We start from the raw sequence: 13,814 nt of genomic DNA on the forward strand, positions 1-13,814 counted from the left end.
CCCTCGCCCCCAGCGCCCAGGCTGGACTTGGGGGACTCATCCAGCCCAGGGCAGCTCACTCATCACCTGCTTTGAGTGTCTCACCAGCACTCCCCTTTTGAGCTAGGAAAAATGTCCTCGTGCTCCGCTGCGACATTACGTGACCTTAGCTAAGTCCCTTAGAAAGTCAGTAGCAGAGCTGAAAATTAAATCTACTCTATTCTCCCTCCCATGGCAGTGTCTTAACCACAGCCCTATCCTTCAGCGCCCTTGACTTTCCGCTCTGTAGGCAAGGCCCTATGTTGAACACGAGTACACGGAAGCACAGGTTACTGCATCGGTGTACACTGGTGTTTAAATTCTTACCTATACTAAACAATTTAAGTTTTCATTAAAATATTAAATGCCCAACTCATACACAATGAAAATCTGATCCATAAACTGACGTGGGGATGTAGGCTCAAGGGTGCAGTCAGACAAACAGTGGCTCTAAGAGAAGTGAGCTGCTCTTAATTCATCTGAATGGGGTATTAAACTTGAAGTCTGAAACAGTAGCTTCTGTGTTAGGGACAGTTAGACAGTAGATCTATAATGGTAGAGTACATATCAGCTCCCTACCTGGGAGTGTAATTTGCTAGAGCAGAGGAAGATAGAGGTTAGTGGCTGTTAGGAGGCAGGAGCAGACAGCTGGAAGGTAGGAAGTTCTAAATTGTAATGGGGATTTTGCAACCTTTCATGTACTTTTCGGCAAGTCATTTCCCCCTCTTCTTCCAGTTATATTAAAATAGTACAACCATTCTGATCCTGATTGGAACTGCTACATACTAGGTACTTAAAAAAAGCCCAACAATTTTTAAAGATTAAGAGAGAGATTGATCTTTAAGTGCTACCCAGAACTACAAGCATTTTAGTTCCAATGAATTTCTTTGGGAACAAAATATGAATGATTAGGTAACTCCAGCTTGCCTGCTCTTTCAAGCAATCTCAACTTTTTTGTTCCTGTATTTTATAGTAAACATTTTTAACCAAGTAGAGGCAGGTTAAGTGAACAGAATTTGGCAAATGAAAGTGTAGGTCAAGTACAGAAAATGCAAAAGTTCCACAACTGTAGTTCTTTAAATACAAATTATTTCCATAGATAATATAGAGGGTCACTATTACAAGGTCTTTGCAGAAGTCCAGTTTTTATTAAATAACACATTTGTGTGTTAATTAAAAAAGTGATATCTTCACTGTTTAATCAAAATAAAATGCTTTTGAAGAGACAAAGTTATTATGGTTTGGATAAATACTTTGGAGAAGTTAACACCACATGTAAATGCAGTGTATAACCAGAAACAGCCAGTGAAAATAAGAAAAGAAATCAGCTCCTGCCAGTATATTTTAAAAAAGCTTCTGGAATGGTTCTGAAAGATAATTGCTTTTAAAAGTTCTAAATTAAAAAACAGGGAGATACAGCTACTCCAGAAAAATCTTTACAATGTATTTTAAGAAGTAACATGTATATGCAATCAAAAAGGACCATGCTCAACTAGCTAGTAACAAGTCGATTTGACAGATTATAAATGCAAGCAACAAAAATACCCTGTGATCTTTTATGCGTCAATGCATACTTTTAATATTTAACAGTGCTATGCAAATTAAACGCACAGGTCAGCAGTTTAGAACACTTTGAAGAGCTGTAAACAATATACTGTTGAGATACATAAATAGCACACATGTATTTAGCCACTTGTATCAAGTTTATTGTATCATTCCATTGATTACAGTGTCACTCAAGGACTGTGGCCAGGTTGCAACTTTTTCCAATGTCCAAAATTCCACTAAAGATTTTCTTCAAAAGTTGCCATTATATTACTCTGCAGGTTCATGTCAATGGTACCAGTCATCTACAGGAAAGTGAAACAACAGGTTTCATAATGGAGTTATCACAGACAAAAGGAATACCATAATGAGTGAGAAAAATCTCTTCTAAACTACTAAAGTGACAGCACACCTATTGCTTGTTTATAGTGGCATCCACAATGGTAGCACTAGACACTATCCAAACTGCATTAAAAGGAATTAAAGAAATTAAAGTAACATGTCCACTTCCTTTTCTCATCATTGCAGGTGGACTTTCAGTATGTATCTAAAACACTGTTTTTTTTTTAAAGTCAGCCTGTGGCTGTGACATCAATCACTTAGTGGTATCAGGTGCAAGACTTTTAAAGAATTTGATAGTTGGAAGTGAATTGAAAAGGCAAGCACTTCTGATTAGAAAGACATTTCTGTAACCAATGGTGATGGGAGAGAAAGATGAGATGTTTTATTTACCTACTCTAATAGGGCTAGAGGGAATTTCTCTTGTTTTAAATTTGATCTGTAATACCAACATTAAGTTCAAAACAGACATACTAAGGGAGCACATATGGACAACTTACAAGACTTCTGCTCTGAGATATTCAGAGACCAGAATTCTTGTAACCTTAAATTTTGCTGTCTCTTAATGTTCTGATCTGTTGAGCACTGTAGGACACACACACACACACACACACACACAGTTTTGTTTTTGTAGGATTATTCTGCTGAACAATCATTGATGTTACTATGTCTGCTTTTTGTGCATGTGTATGTCCTTGAAGAGTCTGACGGCTGTCAACATTTGAAAGTTTCAGATTAAGATAGGGTGTGAATTTAAAGTGCAATACCTATTCCAGAGTACTTTACCCTGTGGACACACTAATTCATTTTGGATTAACCTAAACTGGAAAAGGACACTCTTATTCCAGAATTAGAGTGTCTATCCAGAAAACTATTCTGGAACATGTATGGTGGAATAGCTATTCCATAGTAGCTAATCTGGAAACTCTGGAGAGGCTAGAGTTGCAGATGCCAAGCGCCTGATCCAAAGTCCATTGTAGTCTATGGGGGTCTTTCCATCAACTTCAGTGGGCATTGGAGTGGGCTCTAAAAGAGAAGGTGATTGTAGTGACATTTACACTTTCTAAAAAGAGATTAGGTTACACCAACTTACCCAAAACTTTACTGAAATATCAATGAAATGCCAAGTTTAGACAAAAGCATTTTGCAGATTGAGGAGTCAGCTGTGGTTTAGCCAAACTACATTTCTTACATGGGAGACATCTCCAAATCATTGGGTTAAAGACTGGAGTAATATATCCTGACAATCAGATTTACATCATGTAAAGAAGATGCATGCTCCAGTTTTGAAAGAAACTTGGCAAACAGATTACTTAAATTGTAAATTAATGTAGTGCTTGTGAAGAGTGCCAGCTAGAGCTGATAACTGTTTACGAAGGACGTTCTTTGGAACAGGAACTTTGCATGGGCAGCAGCAGCAGCATAAGCTTCCCTACATGGCTTCCAGGGTGACTCAGTGTATTCCGAGTGACCTTTGCAAAGGGAAAGAGTCTTTCAGCCTCTGTACCCAGCAAAGGCCAAAGTTCTAAATGAGAGTGACAGAGGTGCCAATTTAGCACTGACAAAATATCCTAACCAATCAATCACATTTATTGTTCCATGATAATTTACTCTTAGAAGTTTTCCCTTAAGAGTATCCCAGAGGTAAGAGGAATTTGAGTTATTGGATCAACTACAGTCAGTTTACTTTAGGATGCAAAAGAACACTAGGTAGAGATTCATCCACTTGCAATGGGCCCTGTATGACACCATAAAAGCCCCTTAACCAGCTAGGGAAGAATTTCCCACCTTGCATTACCCACACTGGCCCCTTTCATTAATCCTGGGGATAAGTAGGCAAGCTGGGGGCTGGAAGAGAATCCCCACAGCACACAATACTATGAGGATTTCATGCTGCTGTGGGCAGCCGAGTAACCTATACCACCAGCCCCTGAAGCAGCCCAAAATTGGAAAGGCACAAAAGTGACTTAAGCCACCATTGATCATCGCACCTCCCTTTCCCCATTACTCTGTCTTTCTGTGTTGTGCCTCCTGGAGGTGTAGCACAGAATCTTAAGCCTCAGACTTCACTTACTGGGACAGATCCTCAGCTATTTTAAATCAGCATAATTCCATTGTCTTCAAGTTAATCTACAATGATTTATGCCAGCTAAGGATCTAGTCCACCTTATTTTGTGCTATTTTGTAAGTAAAGCAAAGTTAATAGTTGAAAAAAGTTCCATGACTTACAGCTTCTCTCCGCCTGCGCTCTTGCTCCATTTTTCTAGCCAGGCTACGGTCTTTGACAAGACCTTTCTGGATATTTTGTTGAACCTCAGGTGGTTGTTGCTGTTCGCTGTTTGGCCTCTCTTTTTGTGGCTCTTCATTGGCTTTCATTCCAGTGGATTCCAGTTCTGCTCCTTCATGGGATCTTAAAAAGTAAAATAAAATGTCTGATTCTTTTGTTTCCTCAGCATTATTTCTGTAGCCTTAACACATGTCAACTGAACAAAAGCATCTGTCAGTAGCTTAATCAGCACTTACCTAGTACACAATACTTTAAATGTGGTCCAACAATATGTATTGCACATGTTCATTAATTATATAAAGCTTCCCCCCAAATACAAGCATTGTGTGGCAATATTTTTGTTTTTAAATGGGAAGCCATGGAATAAGCACCATTGACACTCCCCACCACAAACCTATATGGGGATTGTATATTTCTTTTAGATGAACTAAGTTTTGTAAACAAAGAATATAAAATGGGGATTTTCTTACCTGTGAGTCAGGTAGGGGAAGTGTCAGAAGCCAGTCTAGACTCATGGCTTCTGCCTTGCTCCTCTTTGACTGGCCAATCTGATAGAAAAAAAACTTCTATCAAGTGACCCCCTGCTGCCTAAAATAGGGCAAGCCACCCCAATGACTTATTCCACTGATACCTCTCCTCTATTGAAAGAGAGGGGCATGGTGTGGGGCAGAGAGCAGTCTCATCCAGTCAGTGGCTTGTCATTGGATGACTTGCAGAGCTGGAAAGAGGCATTTTTGAGGGGCATGGCAGGCAAAGGAGAGGGGCTGTCAGCCCATGAATAACAGAGGCTTGCCAACAGCACTGTCAGCTCTGACAGGTGTCTAGATTTGGCAGTGCACTGACTGCATGTTAAGATGGATGCAACACACTGGTGCAGATTCAATGGAGATGCAGGGATTACCCCTACACGTTTTAGGAATAGAATTTTGTTATATATTTGTATAAACACCTCTGCCACAGGTGGTTCTGTTACAGCAGTGTAAGTGCAAAAATGCAATTATCTTGAATTTAAAGCAGATTAGCTAGTCTTGATTAACTCCATGTATGGACCCTCTTATTCCAAAATAAAAACACATCCAGACAGAGCTACTCAGAAATAGCTATTCCAGAATATCTCCTAATGTAGATAAGTCCTAAATTGCTTATGACTGATTCTCTTATGGCTACTGGTGCAGTTGCTCATTACACATCCTTAAATAATTGTATTATCAGCTTATCAAACAGACTGGTGAGTCACACTTTTGTGGACAAGCCAACATAGCCTATTTCAAAGGAGTCATGTGGTACTTTATGAATAAACTGATTCCTTACTGCTTTAAGTACTTTTTTAAAATAGAAATTAACTTAATAAATTCCAGACCGCCATCCAAGAATCCAGTTGACAGGCACTTGATACAAATAAAGTGGACGTGCAAAATTGGGTCATTTTTCCCACTCAGTTATAAGGAATTACAAACCTCTCTTTTTCTTGAAAGGGGGTTTTCCCTTTCCTCTTGGCTTGTTCCAGTTGTCTCCTTAACTCTTGTGCTCGCTCAGTTTCTTCCTTTTCTAGTGCTGCTTTCCTGAACTGTTTGAAGTTCTCCGGAGATGCCTTTATGGGAACTGGAAGTGCCATCTTTTTACATAAATTTATCCAGGAGTCTGCATTCTTAATTCTGATGTCCTGAAATTTAAAAAGTGACTGTAATTCACATAATAGTTTGTGGTATTAAACTGCATTTTTTGTAAACAAATCACTTAGTCCTTACTATACTCAGAAAACACTTGGTTTTCACTGGACATACTTTCACTCATAAGATGCAAGCACATCATAACTTTTTCAGTGCAGTTTTTAAACAGGACTGTTTTATTAGATATAAGCTTTCAAAAATTTTTGTTGCAGATATTCTAAGTGTGCTTTCTCAAATAATGCCATTATGTAGAAAAATGGATTACCATCAATAGACATATCTGTTAAATATCTTCCCCAGATCCTCCCCTATTAGAACATATGCACCAGATTTTCTAGACCCAGAATGAGATGCATTCAGGACTGCTTCGTTCTCTCTCTCTCTCTGTGCATTGGCAATTTTTTTCTCCTGCATAACTCCCATCTCAATTCTATGAAAGCTCCTATCAGGCCTGCGGTTAAAAATATATATATTTATATAAAAAGGGGAAATGATTGGATGCATGTATATCTGAGAGAGAGACCCTAGTTCTCTGTAGGGGAATTTCCTTTGTAAAGTCAAGGCACAATATTAGGTTAATAAACAGTACTTTTAGAGAAGTTTTTATGAAAATCTATTATTTTGTTTGACTAATGACATATCTGCCTTGGGATCTGAATCCAAATATTAATAGTTGAAGAAAATATAAGCTGTGGAACAATGGAAATTTACTAAGGGCTAGTCTACAGACTCTACACTACCATGCTACAGCAGCACAGCTGCACTGATGCAGCTGTGCTGCTGTACTGTGTCTGGTGAAGACGCGCTATGCTGACAAGAGAGCACTATCCCATTGACATAATTACTCCACTTCAACGATAGGTGGAAGCCATGTCAGTGGGAGAACATCTCCCACCAACAAAGTGGTGTCTACACCGCACTGTAAGTAGATGCAACTTATGTCACTTGGGGGTGGCTTTTTCTCACCCCTGAGCGAAGCAAGTTACATCAATATAAGTGGTAGCATAGACAAGCCCTATGTTAATACTTCAGAGCTGAGTGTGTTGACAGGAATTCTAGAAACATTTACCAGGGTTAAACATACCTCTTCAGGGTCTAGGGACCATGAGGCCCACAGCTTATGGGGGTAACTAAAACTGGCACTTCTGCAAATATTATCAAGTATCAACTTTTCCTGAAGCAGCAAGTTGGCAGGAACTGGAAGATCCCCTCTCCTTGCCATTTTCTAAAAGTAAGCCAGTGCAGTTCAGGAATACTGAAAAGAACTTTCTTGCTAACCCCTCCCCAAATCTTCAAGCTGGTCCCATGCATAGTGGTGGGATCATAATCAGTTATTTAACTTTTTTTTTTTCTCATGGTGTAGAGGTATGAAAAATTCTTTCCTAGTCCCACATGAAAGTTTGAACTCCAGCACTATTAGAGGCATTTTCTCAAGTATTGCTATGACCTAGTATTGTGTAATATGGAGAAGATGCATGAGAGTATTAAAAAACCCCACACCCTGAAAAGAGTCAAACCACATTAGTTAACAACATAGTACAGGTGCACAAGTTTTGAATTCTGAGTCCTTTGTTTTGATATGTTAACTTTTTTATGATGTGAAATCCTAGAAATATAGGGCTGGAGAGGTCCTCAAGAGGTCATCTAGTCCACCTCCCACCCCCATATTGAGGCAGGGTTAAGTATACCTAGACCATCCTTGAAGGACATTTGTCTAAGCTGTCTTAGAGCTCTCCAGTCACTGTGATTCCATAACCTCCCTAGATAACATGTTCAAGTGTTTAACTATCCCTTATAGTTATTTCCTAATTTCTAACTTAAATCTCCCTTGGTGTAAACTAACATGGATTACTATTTCGCCTACACTTGGTGGATATGGAGAACAAATTGGTCGCCAAACTCTTAATGTATATGAAGACTTATGTCACCCCCGCACAGCTCTCTCTTCCCTAAATATGTCCAATTCTTTTAATTTTTCTTCATAGTTCACGTTTCCTAAACTTATTTTTGTTGCTATCCTCTGGTGTGTCTGTCTCTCTTCCCTCCCCCACAATTTGTCCACGTCTTTCTTAAAGCATGGTGCCCGAAACTGGCCAGAGTACTCCAGCTGAGGCCTCACCAATGCCAATATTATAGAGCATACTTGCTTCCATTGTCCAAGTCATTAATGAAAATATTTACTACTATCTGACCCATGACAGACCACCACTTGTACGTGCTCCCATTTTGACAGCAGTCCATTGAGAACTACTGTGAGTACAGTCTTTCAACCAGTTGTGCACCCACTTTTAGTAATTTCATCTAGACTATATTTCTTTAGATTGCTTATGAGAACATCAGATGGGACTGTGTTAACAGTCTTACTAGAGTCCAGATGTCTACTGCTTCCCCCCCCACACACACACACACACTAGGCCAGTTACCCTGTCAAAGGAGGAAATTAGATGGATTTGACATGATTTATTCTTGACAAATCTCTGTTGATAGTTCCTCATCACCCAGTTATGCTCTAGGTTTGAATACATTGTTTAATTGTTTGTTGCAGTATCTTTCTTGATATTGCAGTTAGGATGACTGGTGTATAATTCCCTAGATCCTCCTTTTCAAAGTTAGATATGGTTTGTCCTTCTCCAGTTCTCTGGGACCTCCCCTGTCCTCCATGAGTTCTCAGATAATTGCAATAGTTCAGAGACCGCTTCAGCTAGTTCCTTAAGTACTCTAGGGTGAATTTGACTTGAATACATCTACCTTATCTAAATATGTTCTTTCCCTATTCTGGCCTAAGATCCTTCCACTTTGTTGTGAATATTAATTGTGTTAAGCATCTGGTCACAGTAGAACATGACATAAAACAGCATAAACCAGGGGTCAGCAACCTTTCAGAAGTGGTGTGCCGAGTCTTCATTCATTCACTTTAATTTAAGGTTTTGCATGCCAATAATACATTTTAAACCTTTTTAGAAGGTCTCTTTCTATAAGTCTATAATATATAATTAAAATATTGTTGTATGTAAAGTAAATAAGGTTTCAGAATGTTTAAGAAGCTTCATTTAAAATTAAATTAAAATGCAGAGCCCCCCGGACTGGTGGCCAGGACCTGGGTAGTGTGAGTGCCACTGAAAATCAGCTTGCGTGCCCACCTTTGGCACCCGTGCCATAGGTTGCCTACCCCTGGCATAAACCAATAGAAAAAAAATAGGACATGGAATAGAAACATGTGCTTGAGTCTTTGGAAAATGGATTTCAATAGCTCCCAAGGTCTGAGAGACAATGAACACATAAGCCATAGAAGTTACTTGAGAAGATCCCGAGATAAGATGCTACTGCTTTATAATAAACTTTAAAGATCTTCAAATAAGAGATGCAAAATTTTTCTTTGAGTCTTAAGAGGGACATCCAAAAAGACAATATTCCTACCTTTTTTGGAAGAATTTGAAGTGTAGGATCTAGTGTGTTTTTATCATCAGTGCTGTCAGAATGACCTGTTGGAACAACAGAATGAGCTTTGAGTCATGTGCTGATCTGGAAGATGCTTCTATTTCTGGAATGGAAGCGCACTGAAAAAGTCCTTTACAAGTTGGTCTCTGCTTTTATCGTTGTGGCAGAGGAGCTCCTGAATTCATCAGTCCCAACTAAGACAGAAAAAGATGCCTAAAGTGCTTTCACTTTCCTGAGTTAGAAGTTTAAGTGTTTGAATAGGGTGTGTAGGTTTTGTTCCACCCTTCATTTTGTGAAGGCTCTCTCTAGAACCCCTACTTTCCCTGTGGAAAGGTAATGTAGGCAGGACAAAAAGCCTTCTTCGAACCTGTAGTGCTTTCTATTTCTAGTTACTAGACTGGGAGAAAAAAAAACTTCTACATAACTCATCTTTCCCCTCCCCCTCCAACAGAGATTGACTCTATCCCTTCTGTGATGTTCCCAGCCGCCCCTAGAGAGGGAGGAGTCAGTTACTTAGTAACCTCACATTCTGCATAAAAGCATTTCTCCTGCCAGTTTCCACCTTTTTAAACAAGTAGGTCAGCCAGTAAGGTCTTCTAGTCATGTAAACCCATTTCCACTTCCAGTAGCTCCAGGGTACAGAATGTTTAAGAAATAAAGGTATGTGCTCTGAGTAATTATCTTATTTGTTACCCTGATAGAAATTCATTTTGAAAGGCAATCTGAAAGGCAAACTATAAATTCCATTTCAGTAGCATTCGTTTCAACATATGTAAATAAAATTTCCTTTCTACTATATGTACTGCAAAAGGAAAACCTCAAAATATCAAGTGTTTTTGCCAAGAACATTTTTTTGAATTGTGCACTTAGAATAATATTAGAAATACCTTGACAAGTATGTGGAATCGCAGATGACTAAGTCTTCTGTTATTTCAGGCAAAACATACTGAATCAATAGGCAGAATTACCACACATTAACAGAAGCGTTATGCTGCTTTTACCCCGATATCACTGCTTTTTAGTGCTCAGAAGGGATTTCTATATCTAGATTGTTAAGTGCTTTGGGGATGGAAGCTAAAGCTTTGTTTTTCACAAAGGAACTGCTTTAGACCTTGATATAGCACAAAACATAGGTTTAATACTCTTGCACCTTTTTGTGATAAAACTCACTATCATCTACTCCGGGTAACTAAACTAGGTTTCAGTAATTCTATGTAGAATTATTCTTTATCAAATCTGTTAAACATTTGGTAGCTACAGGATAAAATATTATGTAAGCAGTTACATAAGCATCCCGAGCTCACAAACATGTAGAAAACATTAAGACATTAAAGTGCCTTTGGTGAAAATTTAAACTGTGGTCTCCAAATGCGATTTTCCAAAAGCAACCTTTACAAGAAGCAAACATCCCAAGTAGTCTTCTTTTTTATTATTATTATTAAAGTCAGAAAATGAGCATACTACTCAACTTAAAATGAGCAAGACTTTTGGCTAGCCAAATAAAATAGGATGCCAAGTCAAGGCAGCCCTATTGATGGGGGTCTGAGCCCCACTATGTCTCACCGGTGACCCTTGCAAATTTCTGGACCAGTCTGAACTCAAACTAGTCTGGACAGCTTCTATGAGACCTGGAGAAAGGTCACTATCTTCATGCTTCTCCAGCATGGAGATTTACTTAGATTCAGGGGAACTGGAGGTTCACTTCAAAGCCAATTATGTCCTTCATCACCCTGCTCTTCACCTTGCATCCACACAAGCATCTGGAATTGTTAAGGTGATGGGAAACCTGGAGCATAATCTTCAGCAAAAGAGGCTCTGCTGTGAAGACCAGCACTTCATGCACAAGGAACATTTACTCTTGGTCAGGAGAGGATTTTCCTCAAAGCAGACACAGAGGGCTTCATGGCAGTCTTTCAGAAATCTAGTAGTGACCTTACTAGGTACCAAGAATCAATCTTCATCTCCACTTCAAGAGCATGAATGCAAGAAGGTGAAACTCAGGCCTTGTAACAAAGCTGCCTGCCTGCAGTCAGGGACTGCAAATTGAGGTGCTGGCTCCCATCTGGCATTTCCTGCCTTGGCCTTGACAGCGGAGGTGCTGAATCTCATTACTAATGAGCTTCATTAGTCACAGGCTGCAAGTGCATTGAGGAGCCAGTATTTTGAGCTCACAGTAGCATGGGGGTGCTTCTGTAGTGAGGCAGCTCCACCAGGACTTAATACAGGACAGCCAAGTTGGCAAGAACAAGGGTGGTGCTAATACTGAGTCCTGGAGCTCAGGAAAGCTATTTTGACTATGTCTAGGAAACAGCTGACTATATAAGAATGTCTAATTAGATTTGCTTTTCTGCAAGATCTCTTGACAGGTGGTTCAGACAAGTATACAATTCTTTTTAGCAAGTTTTAGGTCAAATTATGTCAGTAAAGATGCACATAGTAGTTCTTAGCACTTATATAGCATCTTTCATCTGAGGATTAAGCAGCACACAAGCTTGTGGAGCAAAGTCTAAGTTCCTTTTATTATTCAAGGAAAACCAACATTTTCCCCCAGAATTTTAATAATGGAAAATAAATGTAATAATCTTAGTAAGAAGCTCAGGTTGGGTGACTGGGAAGTAGCTCCCACGGTGGTTACTCCTGCAGCAGCAAGTCTGGTGCTGAAGAATGAGCACTGAGCAGATCTCTGCTCATTCATCTCATTTATTTTTTTAAAAAACTAAAAGACATAAGCAAACTAGTGCTCGCACCCCTGTGGCTCAAAAAACTAAGCAACTCGTAATACACCCCATGGCAAAAACCTTCTCTTACCTTCTCAATCTTGAGATTCTTCCTGCAGCAGCTTTCTTATGTACAAGAACTCGAGCTTTATTGCCCCCTTGTTAGGGCCAGGAATAGAACATCCCAACTCCAGTGATCTTGACAGTGAGGATGTGAGGAACCATCCCACAGCCCCCTCCACTTGCCAAGTGAGAACTATAGGAGTGGTGAGTGAAAAGGTAGTGAAGGAAAAGATTGAAGAGGACAGAACTAAGAGGGATAGAGAAGTAGGGATATGGGGAAGATAGGCAATGAGGAAGGAAAAGGTTGAAAGGAAAAAGGAAGAGCAAACCATTCAGACAAAGAAAAGATGGGAACAGGAATGGAAGAAGAGAATGAAAGACCAGTATTTTCCAATAATATTTATAGATTGCTATAAGGAGTACCTGTCATTTTGAAACACATTAAAGCAAGGTCCTTGCCTTGAAGTTTACAGTTGAACACTATACGGGTAATAATTCAAAAGCAAAAAGGCGTGCACACTGTCATTGAGGATTGTGCACTGAATTATAATTCATGTAAAACTGATACCAGGTACTGTAAAATGGTAGGCACTTTTTAGCATACAATAAAGTACATTATTGGTACTAAATAAGTGTCACAGTACAGAAGGGCAGGGTTAATGCTTTCACACTGCAGTCTTGTTTTGGTATAATTAAGTTTGTTAGTTAACCTTAAATTTCTAACACTATTCATTGACAATCTTCACTACTAATTGTTTGGAAATAAGTATGCTTTTCAGTTTCCACAAAGTTTTGTTTGAAATTTGTTTTATTTATGTTCAAATTAATGGGGACAGGAGGAGGAGAAGGAATGTCTCTTCACTGCATTGTTAGTTTGGGGCACAACAAGCTAATTCAGCTCTTCACGCAAAAATTTCTAGCCTAGGGTAACTAGGGCTTTGAGTTTGAAGTAGCTAGCTCATCAAGGGAGGTGGGTTGGAGCTCAAGGGGTGCTGAAGCTCAAGTTACTATTGCAGTGGGGACTCCGTTTGAGAACTGTTAAGCCATCCCCTGCAGAAATGCAAGATCTCCAGCTCAATACCTATTTGAAAGTCTGAAGTGAGTAAAAACTTTATGTTCTAGGGACAGGTTATTCCCAGACCCTTTACCAGGATTCTTCTTCAACCCTACTCAGGGGCGGCTCTAGGCATTTAGCCACCCCAAGCACGGCAGGCAAGCTGCCGAAGGCAGCCTGCCTGCCGCCCCTGCAGCTTGCCGCCCCAGCACACGCTTGGCGTGCTGGGGCCTGGAGCCGCCCCTGACCCTACTGTACTAACTGCTCAGTGGTTTATGGGATACTTTTAATATATTGCCCAGGAAATATGAAGCCATCAGATCATCTTTTTCAGCAGAATTCCCTACTCATGACTGCACTGCAGAACTTTAGAAGGGAATGAAATGCTGCAGTGGACACACTGATACCTGTAGCCCCTGCTCTTTCAATAGTGATGCAAGACTGAAGCAGTATTTTATCAATTTGTTTCTACAGTAGGGAAAATCCTTTGGCATCTGTTTATTTTGACAGATCTCTGCTACTCACAAAAGCCAGATAATAAAGAATAAGCCACCTGGAGACATTCCAGGGAGCGTCAGGAGAGAATCCTTTTAAAGTTCAGTAAAAAGTTTTACTATTATGTAACAGGGCATCACTGGAGTGAATTTTTATCTAACTAGTCTAAGCTTTCTAAATTAAGCTAT

General features: G+C 39.6%; 1 protein-coding gene across 1 annotated transcript in view; it reads right to left on the reverse strand.

Moving 5' to 3' along the window:
* Positions 1 to 824: 824 nt before the first annotated feature.
* Positions 825 to 13,814, reverse strand: part of BRDT (bromodomain testis associated) — a 52,707-nt gene continuing 39,717 nt past the window's right edge. Inside the window, exons 17-20 of the mRNA XM_039486321.1 lie at positions 9,277 to 9,341; positions 5,647 to 5,852; positions 4,132 to 4,312; positions 825 to 1,868 (exon numbers count right to left, since the gene is read on the reverse strand). Of these exons, the coding sequence (XP_039342255.1) occupies positions 1,803 to 1,868; positions 4,132 to 4,312; positions 5,647 to 5,852; positions 9,277 to 9,341 (518 nt within the window). The 3' untranslated portion in view covers positions 825 to 1,802. The remainder of the gene's footprint in view (positions 1,869 to 4,131; positions 4,313 to 5,646; positions 5,853 to 9,276; positions 9,342 to 13,814) is intronic.

The sequence above is a fragment of the Mauremys reevesii genome, linkage group 8, assembly GCF_016161935.1.
Source record: "Mauremys reevesii isolate NIE-2019 linkage group 8, ASM1616193v1, whole genome shotgun sequence".
Classification (NCBI taxonomy): domain Eukaryota; kingdom Metazoa; phylum Chordata; order Testudines; family Geoemydidae; genus Mauremys; species Mauremys reevesii.